Consider the following 25,667-nt stretch of genomic DNA (forward strand, 5'->3'; position numbering starts at 1 on the left):
ATGTAAAAGGCCTCCTCCCCAGGGCGCACGCCGGCACTTTTCACTTTCAGGACTTGCATTTGCTGTGGCGTTTGGGAATTAGCCACCCGCCAGTCCGCCAGCCAGTCAGCATGCCGACCAAACCAGCCCCCATCAAGAAGAAACCAGGCCTCAAAAAGGTGGAAAAGGCTGCGCCGGCCCCCGAGCCGGCCCCCGTGGCGCCCCCTGAGCCGGTCCCGGAGCCCGCTCCAGTCACGGAGGCCCCCCCGGCCGAGGCCGCCACCCCGGCAGAGGCGCCTCCCCCCGCCCAAGCGGAGGGCGTCCCCCCCACCGAGGACGGCGAGACCCCCGCCACCCCTTCGGCCGAAGGGGACCAAGCTGCCCCGGCAGAAGGTAAGAACTTGGACTTTTATTCAATTTCCCAAGCCCCGATCCTCACAAGGATTGCGGGGGTGCTAGAGGCGATCTCAGCTGATGAGGCAGCAGGCAGGGGACCCCCAAAAACAAAAGTATCATGTTCCGTTGCAATATCGAAGCATTTTTTTCTTGGTTTGGCAGCATTAGACTTGGCTAAAACGAATTAGATTGTTTTTGGCTTATGCAAAAGATGAATATGAATTGCTAGGATCCCATTTGTCACTTGAGCATCATTAAAAATAAAAGTGGGAGCAGTCATAACACCTCGCCAGATGCTGCGTGTTGGATTACCAACACCTGCCCGCCGCCCCCAACACACGCTCATTTATTTTTCCCACATTTGAACGTTTATTAATAGCCACGCTACAAAAAAAAAGCCACCAAGATGAAACGTCTTCAATAAAGTTCGAATTTTTCGAAAAAGCCCTCGGCGGCATTACTGTTAAAAATAGCTACGCTTCAAAAGCATTGCTTGAATACAAAATATGTAATCATAAAAAAATATAAAATGGGATTTTTATTTTTTTTCCTGTCCCATTCAGCTAATTAGACAAAGGGGAAGTTTCTTTATATGCTTAAGTCTATAAAAAAATAGTTTTTTTGTTGTCATTTTTTTTTCATTTGCTTTTCTGTTCTGTTTTATTTTTTTCTGTCCATTGAGCTAATTAGACAATGAGAGTGTCTTGATATGCTAAACAGTTTTAATGTGCCACATGGGAGTTTCCTAGTTGCTTATTATTGTGATGTTTAGTCAAAGAAAGCAGCTAAAAATATCAAGTAAAAAACAAAGAGCAATAGTGCTAGCAACATGCTAAATAAAAGACTTCATAGTAAATATATGCTACTTAATACAAGTAGCTTTGCTGCCTCGAAAATGAATAAAAAAATATATACCAGTAATATTAGTTAATTTTGATGTGAAAATGATGTAACCATTTTTAATGTTTGTGTTTCAGGTGAAGGCGGCGAAGCCCCCGAGCCCGAAGAACCCAAAGCCCCCACGCCGCCTCCACCTCCGCCCAAAGGTAACACTTTTCTTGCCGGGGGGGAGACGGAGCATTGTTGCCAGTTATTGCGCATTGAAAAATCTGGATCTCCGCTAAAGTACTCATCTTGAGGTTACTGATAGGCTGGATTTTTTAAGCAGTTCTGCCACGACTGTCCACAGAGCCCACCAGCGCCCCCCTAGACCTCTTCATCGAGGACAAGAACGACACTTCGGTGACCATCATCTGGAGCCAACCGGAGGTGGTGGGTTCTTCCGGCCTGGACGGTTACGTCGTCGAATTGTGCCAGGACGGAAGTGAGTGGGCGTCGGGGGTCGCCCGTCTTATCGTCCCCTCCCCCCACTAAATCCCACGCCCGCCCTCCCAGCCGAAGACTGGAAGTCGGCCAACGGGGAGCCGCAGAAGTCGTGCCGCTACATGATCAAGAACCTGACCACCGGCGACCGGCTGAAGATCCGAGTGGTCGCCGTCAACGCCGGTGGGCGGAGTCCGCCCGTCACCCTCCCCGAGGCCGTCTTGGTCAAGGAGGTGGCAGGTAAGACAACACCGTAAACACCTTAGTTATACTCTAGTCCACGTGTGTCAAAGTGGCGGCCCGGGGGCCAAATGTGGTCCGCCGCATCATTTCGTGCGGCTCGGGAAAGTCAAACACGACTTTCTAATTCAAATGGTGATTATAAATGTACCGTATTTTCCCGACTATAAGGCGCACCCTCAATGAACGACACAAAATGGCCTTCTGGGTCCGACTTGGACCGTTCTAAGGATTCTAGGATTTGTTGACATTTTTGATTGACATCCGGCTGAATGATCTCGAATGGCAAATGAGTTTGCAGTCATTTGAAATCAACATTGAATCTTGACATGATGACGTAGGCACAAGACTTGATTTGGAGCGCGGAGTCATCATAACGTGCCGGGATTTCCAGCCAAGAAGCACCTGCCGCATTCCGCGTCGCGACATTTGTCGGAACCGTAAATAGCGCGCGGGGGGTCGACATGTATATAGGAAGCGGGCAAAAAAAATGTTGCCTTTAAAAACAGCCCTACCCCCCAACAAATGGCCATCCACGTCGCTTAGTGCAGATTAGAATGTTTGTTTTTAACTAGCAATTATGGTTAAAGGATCCACTTGTAAGTTAACGTGCAATTTTTGTTGGGAACCCTTCAGATCGGCCCAAAGTGCGCCTCCCCCGTTTCCTCAGGCAGCGCTATGTGGCCCACGTCGGAGACAAGATCAACCTGACTGTCCCCTTCACGGTGAGTGCCAAAAGCCTGTGTCAAAGTGGCGGCCCGAGGGCCAAATCTGGCCCACCGCATCATTTTGTGCGGCCCGGGAAAGTCAATCATAAGTGGTGACTTTCTGTTTTAGGATCAAATTCAAATGATAGATATAGATGTATATTAAATGTCCTGATTTCCTCCTTTTAAGTCAATCATTGTTATTTTTTAATCCATTTTTTCAATGAAACCAACCCGAGTGTGGAACCCCCCCCCCCCTGTTTTAGGGCAAACCCAAACCGGTGGTGAGCTGGAGCAAAAACGGGCAGCCGCTGGAGAAAGGTCGCGTGAACATCCGCACCATGGAGCGCGACAGCATCCTCTTCATCCGAGCGTCCGAGAGGGACGACTCGGGCGTCTACGAGATGACCGTCAAAGTGGACGACTTTGAGGACAAGGCCTCGCTCACCTTGCAGATCGTCGGTAGGTGCCGACGTCGCCCCCCGATCGGCCCTCTCCCACTGGCGGTCTTCCCGCAGAACTTCCCGGACCCCCGGCCAGCGTCAAGATCGTGGACACGTGGGGTTTTAACGTGGCCTTGGAGTGGAGCGCCCCCAAAGACAACGGCAACACGGAAATCACGGGCTACACCGTCCAGAAGGCCGACAAGAAGACCGGCGTAAGAACCGTTTGACGGGGGATTGGGGTTGGAACCGGTTCTGACCCCGGTCTCCGCAGGACTGGTTCACGGTGATGGAGCACTACCACCGACTGAACGCCACCATCTCCGACCTGATCATGGGCAACACCTACAAATTCCGGGTGTTCTCTGAGAATAAGTGCGGCGTCAGCGAAGAGGCGGCCGTCACCAAAGACGAGGCCAAGATCGTCAAGTTGGGTGAGCTCACGTTCACCCCTTTATTTTGTTAAAGAGCCTGACAGCTGATGGGAGGAAGGATCTTGCTCCTTCCTGCAGCAGTCTATTGCTGAAAGAGCTTTGGAGGGACTCCACAGACTAGAGGAAAAACTTGTGTCGGTAGGTCCAAAATCTCCATTTTGGAAAATGACTAACATTGGCTCTGGTTCCTTTTGCAGGCATCGAGTCCAAAACCCCCGAGTACCAAGAGCACGACTTCACGGAGGCGCCCAAATTCACCACCTCCTTGGCCAACCGGGCCACCACGGTGGGCTACAGCACCAAGCTCCTGTGCTCCGTCAGGGGATACCCCAAGGTACGATACATGGCCGTGTGTGTATTTAGCGGGCGGGATCCAAAGTTTTTCTTCTACTTCTTCGGCAGCCCAAAATCGAGTGGCTGAAAAACCAGATGGTGATCGGCGACGACCCGAAATTCCGTCAGATCTGCGTTCAGGGCATCTGCTCGCTGGAGATCCGCAAGCCGGTCAGCTTCGACGGCGGCGTCTACACCTGCCGGGCCAAGAACAACCACGGCGAGGTCATGGTCAGCTGCAAGCTGGAAGTCCGACGTCAGTACAAACATGTCGCCGAGACGTCTTGAGGGGGGGCCGGGCAATACTGACCCCATGTCTTTCCACCAATCAGAGCCAGTTATTGTAGAGGCGGAGAAGAAATAGGCCAATCTGCTTTCAGCCAGGTAAGAAAATGCACAATACCTCTATTTTGGGACCAAAAACAACTCGTGTCTGTACATTTAGCCTTAGTAAATTAAATATGATATTGTTTTAAAATTTAAAAAGGGAACAGGAATATTGACTTAAGTTCAAGTTTTCCATCAAATCTTGAAAATTAAAATGGCTTAAATTGATCAGCATATTTGTCTATTTGTTATCTTTCATAAACAAATTAAATAAACAAAAAAATACAGTCTTCCTTTTAAACTAAAACCAAAATGTCTTCTCAAATCAATGGATATTTGTAAATATGCGAAAAATAGGACATTATTTGAGAGAAAAATGCGTCAAATAAGCCCTTTTGAATTGTCTGGATTTGCCAAAAAATTTAAAAAAAATGTAATGTCTAATTGTATCCATAAAAACCTCGGTTAAAACTGCCATCCTACTAAAGATTCAAGTTTGACTTTGATTTATTTGAACGACATCATCCACAAAATTGCCTCGCCGACGTTTCCGTGACTCAGCAGACATTTTGGCAGCCTCCACACATTCAAATTTTTTTTTTCTAAAGAGCATTTAGAGTGCGTTCTTTCCAGCCTCTCCAATCGTAAAATACCTTCAAGCGTGGACTGGGCTAGCCAACACCTGTTTACGCCCGCGCGTTCGATTCCCAAATTAGGAGTCGCGGGAGCCGCCGCTTGGACGCTTATAGCCCGGCCTAAAATTAGATTTTCCCTCCCATAATCAACATCTTTGATTTCAATTGGCTTTTCTTTGGGTTGCAGGAAGCTTCCCGATTCCCGGAGACAATTCCCGTGTACAGTGAAAACGGCAGAGTTGGTGGTTGATGGCCGTCCGCCGCCTTTTTTGTTCGGTAACGATCCATGCGTGTCCAAATAAACATTGTCTGACCATTTTCCCAGCGTCTGGCAACCTTTTCTAACGGCAGTTGTGGCACCCCGAATTCCCGCGGTGGTTTTTGGCCGATGTACGCCGGCTTAGTTTTGTAGGTTACACGATCCTTCCTAAAAACAAAATCCATGTTCGCTAATTCGAGAGCACGCGGCCGCCATAAATTCGTGGCATGGCGGCGAGGGCACGCCGACGTCCGGCAGCCAACGGGTCGTGTCGGGCGGCCGTGCAGCTATGTGGCCGCGGAATTGCTAGCATAGTGATGATCAGGTTGTATGCCTGCGCCGCTTCAAATTGCCAAGTGAGTTAGCGAGCTGTGCTGGATTTCAGGAACGTTCTTTGGAAAATGGCCAAAACGGAGTTAGCCCACTGTTGCTCTCTGTAGTTTTGTCTGGGATTGGTCACTCCAAAACTAACTTAGTTAAAGTGATGAGATGTATTTGCAGTTACAGCTAGCTCATCGGTTAAAAATGGCCAAAGTGGAGTTAGCCCACGGTTTTCATTTTTTCATGGTCAACTGTGAGTCAACATCCATTGGACTGCAGTCACTATTAATGTCAGAAAATAAGCTAACACAAGTTTGGAGTTAGCCCAATGGGAGCCAATGAAGTAAGAGTAGATTGGAGTTAGCCCACCCTTTCTCTCAGCATCTTAATTGCTCACTGTTCATCATTTTAGTCAACCAGACCCACTGCAAAACTAACCCAGTTAAAAGTAATGAGATGTCTTCCCAATGACTGCTAACCAACGGGTTAAAAATAGCCAAAGTGGAGTTAGCCCACTGTTGCTCTCTGTAGTTCTCATCTGTGATCGGTCCCTGCAAAACTAACCCAGTTAAGAGTAATGAGATATCTTCCCAATGACTGCTAGGACAATGGGTTAAAAATGGCCAAAGTGGAGTTAGCCCACACTTTCAATTGTTCATGGTCAATGTTAATCAACATCTATTGGACTGCAGTCGCTATTAAAGGCAGCAAATGAGATAAAAAGGACATGTTTGGAGTTAGCCCATTCTTGGACCCAGTAAGCAAAATTAATAAACGGCCATTTTAATCCCCCAAAATGGATTTGACGACTATTAGCATAAATGGCCGCCAATGTCTTAAGAATATAAAGATTGGAGTTAGCCCACTCAGTAGCTGATTGCTCATTGTGCACCTTTTTAGTCAACTGGTACATATTGAATTCCAGTAAAATCTCGCCTTTTTTCATATTCCCACTTTTTTTTTCAACCCCACAAAAGAAATGTGATTTGTAAGACGTCCCTGTTTCCTGGTCCCCGGCGCCCTTTTGAATTAGGCAGAATTCTCCAACCGCGTGACCTCGTTGTCAAACTGTGGCACCCGGGGAGCGAGCGCAAATAGCCCCGAAAGCCTCTGACATCATTCTCTGTAGTCCTCTTTTCACCAGGGACTACAAACATGGCGACACGTCTTGTATTTTTGTCCATCCCAAAGACGTGATTCATTCCCCGACCCCCAAAATGGCCAAATTCCCGGCGCCGCCCCTCAAAACGTGACCGCAAACAAACTGCAGAGCGACGTCCAAACGTCGGAGAGGTCCTTGGCCTTCTTCCCGGGGGTGCTTTAATCCCCGTAATGGAGGAACTGGCACCGGGAGCCGGCCACGCCTCATCAATCTTCAGAGTTGGACACATTGGAATCCTTTCCCTTTTGGTGATTCTCCTTTGACGCCATTTCTCTTTCCTTTGGGTAAAAAAAAAATGTCTTCCGCAAGTACTCTCCGTCAGGGCGTCTTCCATTTTTCTGTATTCTCTGGAGGAGGACGACGGCACGGCGCTCGCTAACAGCTTTCTGTCTCCAACGTGCACGCAGGCAGGCAGCCGGCTATCGATTTCAGACGCTGCAATGAATAAATGACACTTGATTGCTGGCGTTTGGTGAAAACGGCTTCGGGGATTGTTTGGAGGCAAATCGTACGTCAACCATTGATTTCCGTCTCCGGGCCACATTCGTCAGAGAAATGAGATTTTCTTGCGCTGTCTCTTGAAAAATATTGTTGCTGAAGTCTTGACTTTAATTATAATGGCCAGCATGCCTTGTCTTATTAGCACTTGAGCAGTTTTTGGTTACAAAAATACTAGTCTTCAAGTTGAACGCTGGTACTAGATCTTGACCAGGAGTGTCCAAGTCCAGACCTGGGAAACCCCTATCCCCTTGACCAACACACCTGAATCCAATCATCTGGATCGGTATCAACCTTCTGGATCATTTGATTCAGGTGTGCTAGAGGAGGCAGGTATGGAAAGGGGCTCTCCAGGACCGGACTTTGCCTGCCCTGATCTAGACTTTCTATCTATACAGCATCCTGACTCTAAATCTTAGAAACTTGGAGTGTAGATGAAGTCACGGTGCTTGTCTTCAGGCCTTGTCTTTGTCCTAAACTTGGGATTAGACCGGATAAAGCGCTGTGGGTTTTAGTCTTTGTTCCTGGAAGTAGCGCTTGCAGATTTGGGAGGATTTGGGAGTCAAAGTTCTGGCAATATTCCTTTTTGCTACTTCTAACCAGCCATAGCATTGTTTTAGCTACTACCATGACCTAAACTAGCTTTTCATGCTAAAACCCTGATTTAGGACCCATTCAGACCTGCCCGCTTTGTTTGGAACTGCATGAAACTACAAAAGATATTTTATCCTGTGGCAAAGAAAACAAACTATGCACTCCTGGTCTGAATACGCCTTTAGTCCTACCCCCTGACCTCCGATTTTAAGTCGTAGTCCTAGTCTTCTGGAAGTAAGATCTCTAACTTTGGATCTCATAGACCATTTGTGGGCCTAGAGTTTCAATCCAACCAAACAAGGACACCTTTTGACCAATCTTACGTCTTTTATAAGCTATTGCCGGTTTTAGCGAAACCTCAGTGCGCTGGATCAGATGGAACTAAAAAAAAAACAGGACTAGTTTGTGGAATCCTAATCTAGATCTTAGGTTTGCAGGTCATAGTTCTATCCCTACACTCCTAGCTCTTGGAATGACTTTTCGACTTAGCTTTGGACCTCACACATGGTCCTAGACCTAGAAGGTCAACACCATTGGTCCACCAGGCTCTTTTTGGCACTGTTTAGAATGTTCTAGCCACCACAAATGACAGCCTTGGCATCGCAAAGATGGTCACTGCAGCACCCCCGCCGGCCCAACATCAATTTCCCGCGTACGCAAACGCCAAGGCACCAACCGGACCTCTTCTCTATCTCTCTCTCTACCTTCCTCCCTCTCGGCGATTGCCCCAACTCGGCAGCATCCGCATGGACCGAAAAGGAGGAGGAAGAGGAGGAGGAGGAGGAGGAGGAGAGGGTGAAGAACACGCCGCAGAACCGGCCCCTCCCCCTCACGTCTGATGGACCAATGACAGAAGAGCGCCGGGAAATACAGCAGAGGGACGACGCCGGAGTCTCGTCAGTGTGATGGAAAAATGTGCTGAGCGGTCGCCGGGCATCTGACACGCAAAAACCTGCACAAGCATCTTGGCGGACAGCGTGCGGAACATGTGTCGCAGCCACTGAGATTTGGGGGCCAATCTCCACTTTTTTTGGGTTCCTCCTCGTCGATTCCAGGTGAGAGCGCTCTCCGCACCGCGGGAACTTTTGCTGCATGGGACGGTGGGTGGTGGGGGGGCCGCTAGGGCCGGTGGGGGGAGCCTAACCCCGCTCGCTTGGCCGCACGCTGCAGTGTCGCGTTACATAACCCAAACAAAAGTGTGTACGGGAGAGAATAGGATGCCGTGTGGAAAGGCTTCCCCATTTTAGTCTTTTTCACACAAAAAAATCAATGTAACTTCCTGACTGGAGGATCCCGAGTGGACTGCAGATGTCAAAAGTGCTGAGACAGCGGCAGGCAAAGGAGAGCCGGCGTCTCACGGCCCCTGCGGTATCATTAGCCGCCGCTTCATTAGCGCATTCGTCCGTCCCGCGAGGGTCAACGATGGCGTGATGGGGAAATGGCCCCGGCTTAGGAATGACTTCAAATGACTTCTGTCCCGGGGCAGTCTGGTGGTAAAGTGGTCGGAGCATCGGCCTCGCAGTTCTAGGGTCCGGGGTTCGATCCCGGCTGGGTTTTCAGAGTTTGTGTGTTGTCGTGGTTTCCTCCCGCATTCCAAAAGCAGGCTAATTTGCCTCTAGCTATGATGAGTTGTCCTTTTGTCTCCCCGTGCCCTGTGATTGGGTGGCCGCCATTTCAGGGTGCCCCAAGTCAGCTGTGATAGGCTCAAGCACCCCTTCCAACTGATAGTAATGAAAAGTGGTTCAGAAAATGAATTAATGGTTTTATTACAAATCATATTTGGTATCTGTCTAAGGGAGTGGTTAGCGCATCTGCCTCGCAGTCCTGTGGTTGTGGGTTTGATCCCGGGTTTCTGCCCACATCCCAAATCCATGCATGCTAAGCTAATTGGATGCTAAATTGTCCTTAGCGACAGATGATTGGTTGGTTGTCTCTTCTAGTATGTTGACTCATAGCTAGGGGTAATTTAGCATGCTAAATTAGCTTAGCATACATGTTTTGGGGATTTGGGAGGAAACCGAGAAAACCCAGTCAGGGAGAACATCCAAATTTCACACAGGAGGACCGACACGGGATCAAAACCAGAACCCCAGAATAGCCGAAAATTGGTCCGGTTTGACTTTGTGAGAAAGGACAGGCTCCAATTTGGACGGCCTCCATTTTGGGGCCAGTTTGACACGTCGGACCTCAGTTCCATTGCTATTTTTGACGCTTTACGACCGGGCTTTGCTGATTGAAAACGCCGTATTGGTTTTTCTTTTGGACAGACGTAGAGGGAATTCACCTGGGAAATTTCAAGCGGAAGACCCACGGAAAATAATGACTTTTTTTTAGCATCTCACCTCGGCGATTGAGAATATTTTCAATTTTTCTCCCCCTTCCTCTCGTGACATTTTGGCCCGATTGCTTTCACTTCGCATATTGAAAAATGTCACATCCATTATGATTTACCCGGCCCCAGTTTTTTTCCAAACTGTCAATCCGCAGTGGAAATATTCGCTCATTTCCATGTTGCCCATAACCAGCCATCAGATTTTAGAAATCGTCGAAAATAATGCACTTACTTGTCCGTCAGTGGAACAAACTCCAGAACAGGAACATTATGTCCTAGCATGAAACCTTGACCCGTCAATCTCAGGCCAATTCCCAGCATACTTGAGACTTTCTCGGCTGGATTCAGAGCCAAATCATTGGACACAGGCTTTGTCATCGTTATTGACTGGACAAAAGCCTAATTATGATCATACCCAGCTGCGTATGACGAAACTGAGTATGATGACAATTAGGCTTTTGTGGAGTCAATGAAAATCCTGCCGGCTTGGACACTTCCTCCCATCCCTGGCTTTGTCCTGGTCTTAAAACTTGTCAACTGTCTTGAAACCTTAGAATTTAGACTACTACAGCTATTTGAAAGTCCAATCCTGGTCCTTAAACTATTCCACTGTGGGTGCGGGGGTATATCGGAAGGCTAATTAGTGAATTGCCGTCAGGTGCTTCTTGTCTCTGGCCAACTCTTGTGTCATGTTTCTGCTAAACCTTGAAAATTTGGTACATAGATTTGTACTTTCTATGTAAATTCTGTCATTGGTTCCAGGGTCCTCACACAACTACCGACTAAACCCATTAGAATTGGTCATAGTGTCCCAATTTTGTAGGAAAGATGTGAGGAAACACAAAAAAACGAGAGAAAATTATCAGGACATTTTTTATTCTCTTAAAGTTAATAAAGCAGATGAAAATGTGCCCAACCCCACTGAAATAGTTATTATGGGAGATGTACTACCAGTCTTTGTCCGCCAGAGGGTGAAAAGAGCCAAAAGTTGTCTGCTTTGTAGTACATTTTAGACTTTTATGTGTGCCCCGTTTGTGTGTGTGAAAATATGTGCTGTGTTGTATTTGTACACTTTTTAATTGCTTAATAAGGGGAATTGCAATCATTAATTAGGGTAGAATTTATTTAAAGTGGACAGCTATGTCATAGAGAATCTTGAAACATGGATAGTGGTTGTTGTGAGACCGCCAATGAGAGCTCAGTCGAGGGTAGCCTTGTTCTAAAGTGAGAATCAATGCACCCGCGATATTTTCAAAATAAAATCATGTAAAAGGAAATGCTTATACTTTTTTTTAACTTATTTTCGTAATTTGGATTTTTCCCATCTCGACTAATTCATTTGCGTATAAGGGCATTCGTAACCTGAACATTTGGTACCTAAGAGTCATTCGTAAGTAGAGGTAGAACTCTATTTTGAAAACATGACATCAGTCATCCACAGTGTCCAATCATGTACGAGACCAAGCCTGAAACAGAGAGTATCGATCCCCTGGCACTGGTATCGCTAACAATATCAACAATGATAGATGATATGACCAAACACAGACCAATCCTTCAAGTTTTTTTGGACATACGCTAGCCAATCAAATGTGTGTGCGCACCATTGAATGAAAAGTAGGAATGACGCTAAGTAGCAAGCAGCCTCTCGCTACGTTGCTCCCCTGCATTGCAGCACAGAGGGTGCAGTCTTTTTACACATCCTGCAGCCTCTCTCTCTCACACACACACACTCTCACACGCACACTCTCATACACACTCTCACACATTTACACACAAACACACCTTCTGTCTTTAGCATCTGGAGCTGTGATATCCCTACTGGTCCTATGGCCTTTATTTCAGAGAGTTAGCTCGATTCCCCAAAGCTTTCCGCAAGGGTGAGCTGCAGGTCAATATCCCAGGATGCATTGTGCTAAAAATTGGCATGGCGGGTGTGCCCTGTGTGGGTGTGGTTGAGGGAAAATTAGCGTATAGTGCTGGGTTTTATTGCTGTTGTTTTGAAAGTCATTGTTGTTGTTATCCGACATGTAGCATTGTGTAGCGTAGCATATGCTAGTTGCGTGTAATTTTTTAGGCCGCAGCAGCAAATTATGAAAATATATCATTGTTTATTTGGAGTTTTAATGTTATGGTGTTGTAAGAAAGAATAATTTGTTGAAGATGAAATTGATCGGAAATACTGGCGAGTGTTTTTTTTTTAATTAATCAAAGATGTTTTGGGGATATTTCCAAAATATATGAATGAACTCCGACCTCAGACAGTTTCACTTTAACGCCATTTGAGTGTGATTTTGTAAAAGGAACTTGGAGTGGTAAAGGTCAAAAGGTCACTGGAATAATAGAGGACTATTATGGCTTCTGTTTTTTTGCTGGAAATCACTCAAATTTGATTAAATTCCTAATGTATTTTAAAAGCACCTGAAATTCTCGTATTACAAGTAATAATTACAAAATAAACAAGTACATTTACGATGATTTTTCTCCATTTTTCTCGGCATCGCTGTCTATAAATGGCCACCAAATTTCTGACCTATAGGTGACTTGCAATTGCCTGGTAACCAATCCGGAGTGCCGATAAAATCCCTCACGTTAATAAAACCCATCCCCGTAAAATGATGTAACAACGGGGCAACTTTCCGTTTGCCTTCCTGCGCCGCATTCCGGCTCCTCGGTGGAAAGGCGGCAAGTTTGCCCGAGCCGTCAAGTTGGTTTGAGCACACCGTTGTTATTTGTCGCCATTATTAGTCATCCTGAACAAAAAGGGAAATCACGTGCTGCATCGTGCATTCTGATGAGAACCGACGTTAAAGTCAGCTAAAAGAGGGAGTGTGCTAAGTGTGTGTGTGTGTATTCGTGACACGGGATGCTGAGTATCGGCTGAGGAAGAGGAGGAAGGAGGAAGGAGTGAGGGGAGGGAGTGTGTTGCTGCAGTAAAGCCAAGTGCGAGAGGAGACTGCAGTCTGGGCTTTTTATCAAGGAATAAGCGCCACTATGTTGGGGAGCAAGTGAAGGCCAAAACTAACGCGCGCAAACACCGGACGTGAGTTTCATGCTTTCTTTGCTTGGATTCATCTAACAAATTGACACTTTTAGTCTCACATATATCGTATTTTCACGACTATGAGGCGCACATAAAAGTCTCCAAATGTTCTCCAAAATAGACTGGGCGCCTTATATTCCAGTGCGCCTTGTATATTGAACAAAAATTAAAATTGTTATCATGATAAAATCAAATAAATGAGTGGAAAGGGTACACTATCCTCTATTATTTTCCTTGTAGATAAGGTAATGCAGTGACTGCTGGGATATGTAGTTCTTTGGTCAATACACCCAATGGATTGTGGACATGACATCAACACAGCTTTACGAAGTATGGAAGGCAGCGTTGGAATAGTAACGCTAGCTAGTAGCTAGCTACTATTTGCCTGGCTGCGTCTATAAAAACGGTGCGCCCTGTGTGTGTTTAAAATACAGAAATAGCACTCGTTACTGACACTGCGCCTTTATATGCGATGCGTCATATAGTCGTGAAAATTTGGTATTTGCTTGCAATGAAGAAATACTTTGCTTATTAATATTTTACAAAAGTCATTTTATTACATGGACCACACGACTCAACTTGGAGAAGTTGAAGCTTAGCATCCGCTATTTTATTTTGTTGGATCTGTGGACGTAAGAGTGGGATGGAGGGGGGGGGGGCGTTAAACTTTGGCCGTTGGGGTTGCGGTCGGAATGGCGCGGCGCCGGGCGGCCGGGCAATTACCGTTCCGCAGATTGGTCGGCTGGATGGCCGGGGGTCGCGGCCGATTGGGTGACGGTCACTTTCGAGATTGCTTAGCAACAAAAATGAAAGGCCGGCGGATCGGCGGAGCGATGGCGCCGCAAATGTGATGTTATGGCGTCTTGATCAATTACTGGCAAAGCGGCGAGCAAATGAGAGTGCAAATGTCATTGGCGTCTTCCCCAAGCCATTCCATAAATGCCGACCAGTCTTTTGCAAATAGGGCCGCGTCCGGGACCACATGTTTTCGTGCCCTAATTCATGTTGCACACCGTTTATCGTGGCAAGGTTCGCAGGGGGTGCTGGAGGCTGTTGATGTTGACTACGGGGGCTAGGCAGTTGTGACGGAGACGGACGGCATTGAGCTTAAGCTCTTCATTTTTTTTTGGTCTGATTTTTAACATCATTAACGTTGAATGTTCCCTCGCCAGCTGGGAATTGAACCCTTGGCACCGAAGCTCCTCAAGGACACTGCGGTTATTTAAGCGCCGTGGTATTTACACCACCGCTGTTTTATTGGACTCATTGCTAGCGCTAGCTGGCTAGCCCCGAAGACAGAACAGCTCAAATGAAATTAAATGGCTGCCGTCCCTCCCTCGTTCCACCCCGGAGGATTGTTTTAACTCCATCTGGAGTCGGCCTCGTCCGTCTCCGCCGGATGGTTCCGCCCCGAGAAGCTCCGACTTTTGTCCATCCGTCACTTTGGACGGGAAGTCTTGGCCTCATCCCAAATGACGCACCATTTGGAATCCGTTCCATCCATCGCCGACTGTATGGCGTGCTAACGGCGTTGTCGAGTCGTCTTGAGCTCGCTCGCTTCTTTGACCCAAATTGAAAAGACCTTGGTCCTTCAAAATTGTTTTGTTGTTTTTACAGTTTATTGCAAGGGTCTCAGACGTGGGCCAGACCATTTTAAATCTAATATTTAGATTTTTTTTTTGTAAATTGATTAAAATAACTAGATTGAAATCCCTGAATATTCCGTTTTTTGAGTTTTTTAAATATTTTAGATTTTATAAAGTGATTTTTGAACTAAAATCACAGAAAAAATGGATTAAAGATGACAATGATTGATTTAAAAGGAGGAAATCAGGACATTTAATATACATCTATATCTATCATTTTGATCCTAAAACAGAAAATCATTACTCAGGATTGACTTTCTCGGGCCGCCGAATATGATGCGATGGACCACATTTGGCCCCCGGGCCGCCACTTTGACACCAGTGGGTTAGCATATGGGCCACAATCCCAGTTGGGTTTCAACCACCTTTGAAGTGGATCAATTGGACAACTACAGTCCCTTTCTTCGTTAAAATTGACTATAAAAAGTCAATTATTAGAAAAAGATGGCTCCAATTAGTAAAAATATATAGATATAATATCTAAAATGTTCTGGCCCACGTGAAATGGAGTTGACATTAAAGTCTTACACCCTTGTGCAGCTAACCCATATGTTAATGATGATCGCAACTGAGATGTTTTGTCTAATTTGTGTGTTTTAGGCCAGCAGTAGAAGGCCAGCGCCTCGTCCCCTTGGGCAATGAAGTTCAACCTGTTCAGGCGGGCGCAGCCGGTGGCGGCGTCGGAGCCCACCGGCGCCACGGCCCCGCCCGGCACGGTGGCCACGCCGGCGGCCGTCTCGTCCACGGTGGCGGCGCCGGAAAGCTCCGGCAACAACACGGAGATCAGCAAGAACGACATGTTCGAGGAGATCAAGAGCAAATTCCTCAACGAGATTGACAAGATCCCACGTGAGCTCGACTCGGCAACATGGCGGCGTACTCGAACTGACCTCCTTTTCTGGTTTTTGTGCAGTTCCACCCTGGGCTCTCATCGCCATCGCGGTGGTGGCGGCATTGTTGGTGCTCACCTGTTGCTTCTGCATCATCAAGAAATGCTGCTGCAAGAAGAAGAAGAACAAAAAGGGCAAGAAGGGCAAGGACGGCTTCAATATGAAGAATATGGAGGGTGGAGAGGTACCAGTACGCCTTCTGAACCAAAACTCAAACTTAGCCTGACACAAAACCAACGTCATTATCAGTTTTACCGATTCTAAGCTTAACCCCATAACTGTAAGAACAACTCAAACTTGGCGCTAACGCCAAGCTAACCCTTCAACTGTTCAAGACAACACCGTCACATCATCTTCTAGTGGTTAAGCACATTTTCTTATTCCCGAGGATTTGAACTCTCCAGTTAGCCCACGTTCCGCTTCCTTGTTTTATGTTACGCCGCCACGGCGGTGAAAAATGGCAGACTTTGTTTGGTGCTATCGAGCGGCAGACGATGAATTAAAAGACGGCGTGTCCATTCATCCAACGCCGCCCACATGGCGGCTCCTTAACGAACGCCATCCATTTGCCGCCAGCGTGTTATTGAGCGCGCTCTCTCTTTCTCTTTTCCTGTCGTGTGGTGCGTTGAATGTCTTTCTTTCTCTTCCTCTCTCTGCTTTTCTTCCTCTTTTTTTTGTCTCCACCGCGGTGGACCGCCCCTTTTTACGGTAGGTGGATTGACCGGGTCTCTGGAATGGCTACTTATCTCTTTGAGTCCCCCGGACTTTAGCGGTCCCCAACCGCCGGTATCGGTCTGCCGGCCACCTGGCGTCGTCCCCTCTCCTCTTCCCTCCCCTCCCCCTGGGGACCGCCAATGGAACGCTCCGATCCAGACCGCGGAGAGAATGTCTAGAACTATTAATGGATGCATGTGCTACAGGGCATGTTTTGGTGGCTTTGTGGCAAAGGACGACTGTGGGGAGTCCAATCGTTTTCCCTCCAAACAACCCATTTCAAGTCCAAAACGCCACATTTTAGTGGCGCCTCCCTGGCTGCCAAAGTCAATTTCCGCCTGGAAATTTGTCCACCTGAGAGAGCCTGGTTCTCCTCCGCAGTCTCTCACTTGCCACCAACGATCCAGTTTCCTTAACGTGGATGATACGTAGACCAGAGGTGCACCAGGGTGAGCATTCCCTTCTGGAGAGGACCTCCCAAAACATCCCTTGGCCTGGCGTCGGAATGGTTTACCCCTTGCCCATTGTCCCTTAACATTTTGCAAAGGAAAGTGATGGAATGCTGACGAAACGCGCATGCCGCGGCCCCCGTACTGCCTTGGCATGTCGCGAGAGTTCAAAAGGGGGTGACGGAGTCACTAAAAAAAACGTCTACATCGTGACACTCGTTGGTTCTCCGTGACATGTCAGAGATGTACGAGGGGTGCATCAGATTCCCCATGGTGGGTCTTCTCACGTTGGGGTTTTATGGCCACAGGATAAAACTCAGGACGACGACGATGACGAGGGGGAGACCGGCTTGACGGAAGAAGAGAAGGAGGAAGAGGAGAAGGAGCAAGAGAAGTTGGGGAAACTGCAATACTCCATCGACTACGACTTTGAGAACACCAAGGTCTGGACACTCATTCACATATTCTAACACAAAATGAATATAGAGAAATAGCGCTAGCTAGCATGGCAAAGAGTTTTAATCACTTGACAGAATGTCGAATGTAAGACAGATGGCGTAGCCTTGTTTTCTTTGGACTTGCCGTTTCCTTCGAGACGCTTTTGACATTGAAAAATTGGACACGCCTTGATTGATGGTGATGCTTTTTCAGCGTCTGAGGAAAAATATAAATCGCGTTGCCTTTGTTTCCACGCACACAGTTGACCGTGGGCATCCTTCAAGCGGCGGACCTCATGTCCATGGATTCGGGCGGGACTTCCGACCCGTACGTTCGAGTCCTGCTCTTACCTGAAAAGAAGAAGAAATACGACACCAAAGTCCACAAGAAAACACTCAACCCGGTTTTCAATGAGACCTTTGTCTTCAAGGTAAGCCTGACCCAATCCAATGCTTTTTTTTGGAGAGACTCTGTAACCTTGGTTTTCTTTTCAGGTTCCCTACGAAGAACTGGGCGGCAAAACGCTGGCCTTGTCCGTCTTCGACTACGACCGCTTCTCCAAGCACGACGTCATCGGCGAGGTCAAGCTACCCATGAACACCATCGACCTGGGGCGACCCATCGAGGAGTGGCGGGACCTGGAGAGCGCCGATCAAGAGGAGGTGACCCTCGTCTTCTGGCCGTTTCTGGAGATCCCATCTGGTTCCTAATCAAATCCCGTACCGTCTTCGTACCCGTCACGTCTGCCACGTTTGTCGTTTCAGCCGGAAAAACTCGGGGACATCTGCATATCCCTGCGTTACGTCCCCACCGCCGGGAAACTCACCGTTTGCATCCTGGAGGCCAAGAACCTGAAGAAGATGGACGCCTGCGGATTATCTGGTACGCACATAATTTTAACACAAATGCTACTACAGTCAGTGGTTGGTGTTAGTCTGACTACATGGCAACCAAAAACCGGACATGTGTCTTGTCCCGTAGACCCGTACGTGAAGATCCAGCTGCTGCAGGGGGGTAAACGTCTAAAGAAGAAGAAGACCACGGTGAAGAAGAACACCCTCAACCCCTACTACAATGAGTCCTTCAGCTTTGAAATCCCTCTGGAGCAGATGCAGGTAGGGTAAAGTCTTGAAACTGCAGGATTCTACTACTTGAAGGTACACTCGTCAATAGACTCCAATACCGGAGACAATGTGCTATGATAGTTTGAGAGAAGCTAACGTATCTGTATTGACGGCTAGCTGGGTGCTTTGCTTTAACAGCGCGTGTTAGCGACAAGCCTCGTTAGCCAACGGGACAATCTGCTATGCTAGTTCTAGCGAAACTAACGTATCCGTACTGACAGCTAGCTAGGTACTGGGCTTTAAGCAAGTTAGCAGCTTGTGTCGCTAACCCCGTAGCTCCATTTCTGGGGTGTTCCCCTTTTGGGCTAATCCCCAACATCAACATAATCTTCAAGGAGAGGAAGGATCATGCATGGAATAGTTTTAGACTCCGTTGGCTTTCAGGAGTGGTGAAATGGCAGGTCGTTTTTCAAAATGGCCACTGCTTTTTTGTCTCTTATGCGGCCCCCCCCTCCCCAAGGGGGACTGGGCAGTTGGACAGAGCAAAACGTCCACACTGCCTGAAAGTAGGCGGAGACAAACTTTAGGCAGGAATACCTGACCCAAGAAATGGGCGGTGACGTAATAGATGACGCGTCTTTTAACCTGTCATTGCTGTAAAATTCCACAAGGCGGCGTTTGTGTCAAATTCCATTCTAGTTGCTAAAGCTCAGAATACAAGAGAAATAGTACATTCCCTATTTGACACGGGCCTCACGTGGATTTCAGAAAATCCTGGTGGCCGTGACGGTGTTCGACTACGACAAGATCGGCAAGAACGACGCCATCGGCAAAATCTTTGTGGGCAGCAAGGCCACCGGGCTGGGCCTCAAGCACTGGTCGGACATGCTGGCCAACCCGCGCCGCCCCATCGCCCAGTGGCACGCCCTGCAACCCGAGGAGGACATCGACGGCCAGCTGGCGTCCCTGGCGGCCAAGAAGTGAGCGTCCCGCCGACCCGCTCGCTCCACCGTCCGCCGTCCCAGCCCTTTAGCCAGAAACTTTGCATGACCCGACCCGTCACCAAAAAACCCGCTCAGCAAACAACTAGAATAGTCGGACCCCGTCGTGGGAGTTTTTCCGCTCTGGCATCTTAGTGTCCGCTTATCAAGTGAAGCCCCCCCGACTAAACTCGGTTCTTCCCCCCAATGGAAGTCCGAGCTGGATTAAAGTCCGGGTTTGGTTATTAGCATGCTACATGGCCACATCTTCATGGCTTTGCGTAACTCACTTTGCAAATAGGCAGATTTTAGGAAAGATTTTAGCTCATTCTTGACAAATAGGCCATGTCGGTCGTTTTGAAGAATTGAAGTTTTAAGGCACCGGTGTCAAAGTGGAGGCCCGCGGGCCAAATGTGGCCCGCCGCATCACTTTGGGCGGCCCGGAAAAGTCAATCATGAGTGCCGATTTTCTGTTTTAGGATCAAATTCAAATGATAGATATAGATCTATCATATTTTCTGATTTTCCCCTTTTAAATCAATAATTGCAAATTTTTTATCCATTTTTTGTGTTTCTAGTTCAAAAATCATTTGGTAAAATCTAAAAATATATATAAATATTTTCAGTTTTGCACTTTAATATGGAACATAATGATTAAAACAGATTTTCTTTAATAAGAGAAAAATATTGAACATCAATTAAAAATGGAATATTTAGGGCTTTTGATTTCGTTCTTTGAATCCAATTTTTAAACAATATCTAAATATTATATTTTAAATGATCACAAATCGAGTTGACCTTAACGCAAACCCTTGTTTGAAGGGATCCACATTAGCCTCAAGTTAGCAAAGATGCTAATTACGCATACGGAAATGAGCGCATGGGTGTACAACCCGACTCACTTTTGATCGATTCTACATAAAAACATTTTTTAAAGGCGCAATTTAACATGGTAGTTTGGTTGGAGGATGGATTTGGCAGCTAGCTCCAAAAATTGAGGGCAATTTTCCAAATTCTGAGTTCAGCAAAAGTAGCTAATCCAACGCTAGTTTGTCCAAGTTCAAAGGTCGCCGGCGGGTAGCTAGGACGTTATTTTAGCAAAGAATGTTACGTAGCATGCAGCGTTTTGTCATCACGGAGACGCACACCCTCCTCCTCATCAAAAGCCAAAGAACCCCAAAAAGAAACACAGAAGCTAACGTTGATGTGGCGCTCCGGGTTCGTGCTAACGCTAACGCTGTCTTTGGGCTTCCCCGCGCTGAGCGCTTTGTGGCGGAATCCAGCGCCATTGTCTTCCGTCCGGCTCTTTTGTTGATAGGCTAAAGCATGGACGTACGTACCGTGTAAATACCAGCATGTTTTAAAGCGCCCATCTTATGATTACAACGTGTTTTTGTGCTCTTGTGTCCTTTTTTTTTATAATAAAACTGCTGAACAAAACAAAAAGTCTCAACCTGTCTCATTTTTTAGGGGGGTATATTAAATACCCATTTAATATACGCCCATTTAATATATATTATGGGGGTATATTAAATACCCTAGTTGGCCCTTGCACATTTTTATTTTGTTAAAAAAATGGACTGATTTAACTCCAATTTAAGACCAATTATGTCCCATTTGGACCCCATACTGTCCCCAATATTGTCTTATGTCGCATCAAAAGTCACCATGAAACAATAACCAGGCAAGTTTTAGTGGTATTTTATTATTTACTAATCCATAGAAGTCAATCTAATTTGTATGGTTACACTGTAACCATTGAAATTACATTGACTTTGCCGTAACCGTTTACACAGCGTGGCAACGACACTGTAGCAAGTGAAAGCTGCTTTTCCAAACGTGTCCACAGGGTAGCACTATAAACACACAATAGCAAAAGTGGCTTCTCAAACTAAAGATAAACACAACAAGGAATATTATTAACAGATGAAAAGTACTAAAAAGAAGTATACCGTCAAAATATGCCAAATCTAACTCTGCAGTGTCATGAAACTATATCATTTATTTGGTACATTTACTGTGTTGTAATATCAGATTTAATGGTAAAGGACCAGCGTTTCCATGGTGATCGTCTGCCTTAAAAATTTGGAATTACGTCTGAATTGAACTTCTGGGATGACCAATCGTGTCTTTGCACTCGGTATGTAATTGGCTTGTTTACTTGGAGGGGGGAGGACATAACATGATACGAATAAATCCGTCTTTCCTTTTAATTTGGACACGATCACTTGGACAATTTAGTGATGACACGAATCAAGGCTCCGTTTTCGTCCTTCAGTCTTTGGTTTTCCGTGTGGAGTTCCGCTTTGACCTGAAGGGGGACAACGGGGCAAAAGTCAGGCTAACATTGGCGTACCCATGCTAAACTACAATGATATCATCAATGTTAAAGTTTGGCCTTTCAATTACAAAGAAGAATTGATTGTTTTCATAGAAAAAATTAACTGTATTTTCAGTGTATAAGGCCCACCTTTAAGGAATCACTTGCGTTAAGAGATTGTTCACATATATAAGGCGCACTGGATTATAAGACGCAATAGTAGTGGTAGTAGTAGTTGGCAATTGTGTTGTATATCCACTAGATTGAACTGTAGTAGTGATTAGGAGTTGTGTTAAACTGTAGATGGTAAGTGAATTGCATAAGATGATTAACCAATATGGATCCATATTGGCTACTTTTGAGAAAATGGAAGTTGCACATTATAGTGCGCTAACTCATCTTCAGTTTTGACTATTTTCTCTATTTCTGGTTAGACTTCCATTTTTGTCCTTGTTTTGATTGTGCTTTCAACCTATATATAACCTATATGTATATATTTTTTATTTTTTTTGTACATGTCGACCACTTTGACCGATACGCTACCTTGACTTGTTCTTCCATGTCGGCGATTTTCTTTCTAAGAGTCCAACTGTCCTAGGAGAACAAAAAATACTAAATATCCTCCCTTCAGATTGTACTTGGAAACATTCCAATCATGATTGAAATATTTTTTGAACTAAAAACATAAAAAAATGGATTAGAAAATTAAAATGATTGATTCAAAAATGATAATTATAATAAGATTAGACGTCTATGTTTGGATGAGTGAAATGTGGCCAATCAAAAAATGAATGAGACGTCTGTTGCCAGGTAAGATGATGAGTGAAGAATCCTACCTTTTTCTCCGTTTCAAGCATGTTGCAACCCACTTCACTCTTTTTCTCCTTTTGCTGCACATAAACAAGACTTTTAAAGTAAGTTTTTGTAGCAAAAAAGCTATTTTTTGATGTACCTGGGCCCTTTGTAGTTGCTCCTGAATCATCACCAGTTCCTGTTTACTGGTTTCCAGTCTTGACTTGAGCCTCTGATTGCTAGCCAGCGCTTTTTCGTACATCTGCGCAAAAAAAACCCAAATGTCATTGTTCGCTCAAAATGGGAAATTCTTTAAGAAAAAATGGTGCGATTTCTTGAAAATGTCAGGTGCCTTTTTATAGTCATTTCTGGCAATTTCCTCTTCGGCCTTTTTGCGAGCCGACAGTCGGTTCTCGCGTCTGGAAAAGTACGACTCGGCGTGTTTTTTTGTGCTGTCGTCCGAGGCGTCCAACACGCCGGTGGAGTTCAGTCTAAAAATATATATATATAATTATAAAAAAGTATAGAAATGAGTCACTAGAGGAATTGCAGCTTGCAGATTTGAGGTTATGACAAAAAAATATGAAAAAGTCCTACCTAGATGCTCGTTCATGCTGAAAGAAAAACAAACAACTTTAGTTGTCATTAATAATATGCTAGTATTTTTATTTGTATTTTAGAGGGTTAGGGTTAGCCAACCCCTATCTCTAATTGGTTGTCCATTGTCTCTTGTACCCTATGATTGGCTGGCCACCCATTCAGGGATAGGCTCCAGCACCCCCCACGCTCCTTGTGAGCATAGGCCCTTCAGAAAATGAATGAATGGAAGGGAAGCCACGGTTAGTGTTCGGCTGCTACATGGTCAGTTATATGTGAAAGCTTATGCGTTAGCCTGTCACGGCTAGCTAGCTAGCCCAAAGCACAACAAGAGACTTCCCGTCTTAGTGTCTTCCTCGCAAAGCTCCGAACATTTCAAGTTCAGCGAAGGCAGCGGCGTCATGGAAAAGATCCCTGAAATAAACCTGGCGTCAACAGCGCCAAAAAAGGCCATAGCTGCGACCGCCGCCGCCGCCGCCGCCGCGTTCACGCTTGGATTTATGACTTCAACTCCCAAATCTTGGACTTTCTCTTGTCTGCATGTGACTCACAAAGGCCTGCTGCCGTTAACTCCTTGGCTGCCATCGCTGCTGCTACATTCATTCAGTGGGAAGCTGGGACGGGGTTTTGGAAATGTAATATACATCTCTACTCTTCATTTGAATTTGATCCTAAAATAGAAAGTCGTGATTGACTTTCCCGGGCCACACAAAATGTTGAGGTGGGCCACATTTGGCCCCTGGGCCACCACTTTGACACCTGTTGCGTAGACTGTGGCGGATTGCTCCCCCTATTGTCCGTAACGTGTCACTGCAGCCTAATATTGGGGCTGAGATTGCGTGGGTTTTCTCCAGGTACTCTGGTTTACTCCCACATCTCCAAAACATCTGGTTGGACACGCTAAATTATCTTTAGATAAGATTGTGATTGGTTGTTTGTCTGGTCTTGCCCTGCGATTGGCCGGCCACTGATTCAGGGTCTCTCCCACCCCCAAGCTTTGAGCTCAGAGTCGGCTCCGGCACCCCCAGCGATCTTTGTTAGGATAACTGTTTGGGAAAATGAATTTAGTGTTTACTGCAACATTGTTGTTTTTGTGTGATTGCACACTCGGGCCTGGATCCAAACAAAACGACGAGCTAAAGATACCAAAGTAGATGTTCATACGTGATCTTCAGTGGATCTTGAATTGTTGGACTCGGAGGAGTCTCTGGTTTAAATTAAAAAGGATACGGCGTGTAAACAGAGGGGGCGATTGAGAAGAGGCTAAGCGATGGGACGGCGGATCCCTCCACAGCTGAGCGAGCGCCGCTCATTCCCCAGTGGAAAATGTGACTTTCCCGTAGGAGCAGAAGGAGAGATAAACATCCATAAATACCGGGACTTGGTTCCCACAAGTCCATCCAAGTGTTTACTGTCATCCTGACTTCTTTTTTTTCTCTCTTTTTTTTCCCTTTTTTTCCTCCTTCAGACTCCCTCCAAGTCATTTTTATTGTTTTCAGTCTTTAACTTTTCCAAGTCATATCTCTACTGTAACTTAGCCAATCTCAAAAATAGTGATTTTAGTTTATATTTGGATTTTTTCTTCTCTTATTGTTTTTTTTGTTTGTTCCAGGGTGCTTTTGCTAGTTTTGATATAATTCAAAATCCATTCCTAGTTTTTCAATGATGTTAATCAGTCGGATGTTCACCATCAATGTGTGTTTAAAAAAAATAAAAAAAGATGTATTTTTAAACTTTTCAAAAAAAAAAAAACATTTTTTAGGTTCCACAAAACATACTGAATTTAATGCCTATTTCTGGGCTGGCAAAAAAAGAAAAATGGCAGCTTTCATCATTAAAAATCATTCATATTGTGATATTCTTAGTTAGTTTTATTTTAATATTCCAAATAAAAAAATTGGAAATAAACTCCTATTTACTTTTTGATCATTTGTACATGGCTAAATTCCAATCAAAAATTGTGAGATTAACTAAAAAAACATTATTTTTCAAAAAAACACTTCAAGATCTTAATGTATACTTATAATACATATTTCTGTATATATTCCGCATGGCTAAAAGACCCAAAGTTTTAATTCATTCCCTCAAGGATGAAAATTTAAACTAAAAACTCACCCTCAGGCTCTCGTTGGCGGAGGATGAAGAAGACGAGTCTGAGGTGGACTTCTTGACGCGGGGATGATCTTTGATAAGAGACATTGGGGACGTTAAGGTTGTGGCCGGGCCCCCCAAAAAACCTTTGGCCGCCTGCGGCTCTTCCACCAGCTCAAAGAAAAATTACCCAGATAAGAACTTGGTTCAAGAGGTTTTCATCCCTTGATAGTGATGGGTCCATTAGACGTTGAACTTATGAGGAGGGGGGGGGGGGGTGACTTGGAAAGTGAAGAGTAGTATAAGGGGCTACTGTGGTGGGACAGTGGAGGGGGCGGGCCTGGGGAACAACGGCTGCATCTGACAGCTCTCAAATGGCGGATTTGTATATTTCATTGACTTCTTTGGGAACATACAGGAATAATAATAATGCTGTTTTTAAAGAATTCATCTTTTTAAATAGGACAATGCTCCAGAATCTCATTTGGGACCACTACATTTGCTTGAGCCCTCCTTAAGGGGCTATTTGTAGCAGCACCATCTACTGGCCATAAAATAAACTGCACTGTAAGTACACGTTTTTCAATTATTGTCCATTTCATACCCGAATGGGGTTATATACTAGACAAAAGCCGCCAAACAGTCGTAGAGCAGCAGTTGTAA

General features: G+C 45.7%; 3 protein-coding genes across 5 annotated transcripts; 2 read left to right on the plus strand and 1 right to left on the minus strand.

Annotated features, from left to right (window-relative positions):
• Window positions 1-44: 44 nt before the first annotated feature.
• mybphb (myosin binding protein Hb) lies at window positions 45-5,136 on the plus strand. The gene is made up of 12 exons (XM_077726469.1): window positions 45-372; window positions 1,353-1,421; window positions 1,565-1,699; window positions 1,771-1,938; window positions 2,575-2,663; window positions 2,912-3,107; window positions 3,164-3,303; window positions 3,363-3,522; window positions 3,720-3,856; window positions 3,925-4,111; window positions 4,188-4,239; window positions 5,005-5,136. Exons 1-11 carry the CDS (start codon window positions 111-113, stop codon window positions 4,217-4,219), a joined length of 1,575 nt encoding a protein of 524 aa, XP_077582595.1. The 5' UTR covers window positions 45-110; the 3' UTR covers window positions 4,220-4,239; window positions 5,005-5,136.
• Window positions 5,137-8,501: 3,365 nt separating this feature from the next.
• Window positions 8,502-20,650, plus strand: LOC144203552 (synaptotagmin-2-like). Of its 3 annotated transcripts, none has more exons than XM_077727065.1 (9): window positions 8,502-8,706; window positions 15,270-15,518; window positions 15,583-15,743; window positions 17,031-17,165; window positions 17,423-17,590; window positions 17,655-17,822; window positions 17,925-18,042; window positions 18,142-18,275; window positions 18,993-20,650. In XM_077727065.1, exons 2-9 carry the CDS (start codon window positions 15,308-15,310, stop codon window positions 19,206-19,208), a joined length of 1,311 nt encoding a protein of 436 aa, XP_077583191.1. In that variant the 5' UTR covers window positions 8,502-8,706; window positions 15,270-15,307; the 3' UTR covers window positions 19,209-20,650. The 3 variants fall into 3 exon arrangements, with proteins under 3 accessions (XP_077583191.1, XP_077583194.1, XP_077583192.1); XM_077727068.1 differs by having other exon boundaries at window positions 8,503-8,706; window positions 17,043-17,165; XM_077727066.1 differs by lacking the exon at window positions 8,502-8,706 and adding an exon at window positions 12,889-13,023.
• A 239-nt stretch (window positions 20,651-20,889) lies between these two features.
• Window positions 20,890-25,293, minus strand: LOC144203228 (protein phosphatase 1 regulatory subunit 12B-like). Its single transcript, XM_077726596.1, has 7 exons — window positions 25,029-25,293; window positions 22,914-22,930; window positions 22,669-22,807; window positions 22,477-22,578; window positions 22,361-22,414; window positions 22,068-22,118; window positions 20,890-21,515 (listed from the first exon to the last, which is right to left on the minus strand). The coding sequence occupies exons 1-7, from the start codon at window positions 25,110-25,112 to the stop codon at window positions 21,429-21,431; spliced, it is 534 nt and encodes a 177-aa protein (XP_077582722.1). The 5' UTR covers window positions 25,113-25,293; the 3' UTR covers window positions 20,890-21,428.
• Between the last annotated feature and the right edge of the window lie 374 nt (window positions 25,294-25,667).

The sequence above is a fragment of the Stigmatopora nigra genome, chromosome 10 (assembly GCF_051989575.1).
Source record: "Stigmatopora nigra isolate UIUO_SnigA chromosome 10, RoL_Snig_1.1, whole genome shotgun sequence".
Taxonomy (NCBI): domain Eukaryota; kingdom Metazoa; phylum Chordata; class Actinopteri; order Syngnathiformes; family Syngnathidae; genus Stigmatopora; species Stigmatopora nigra.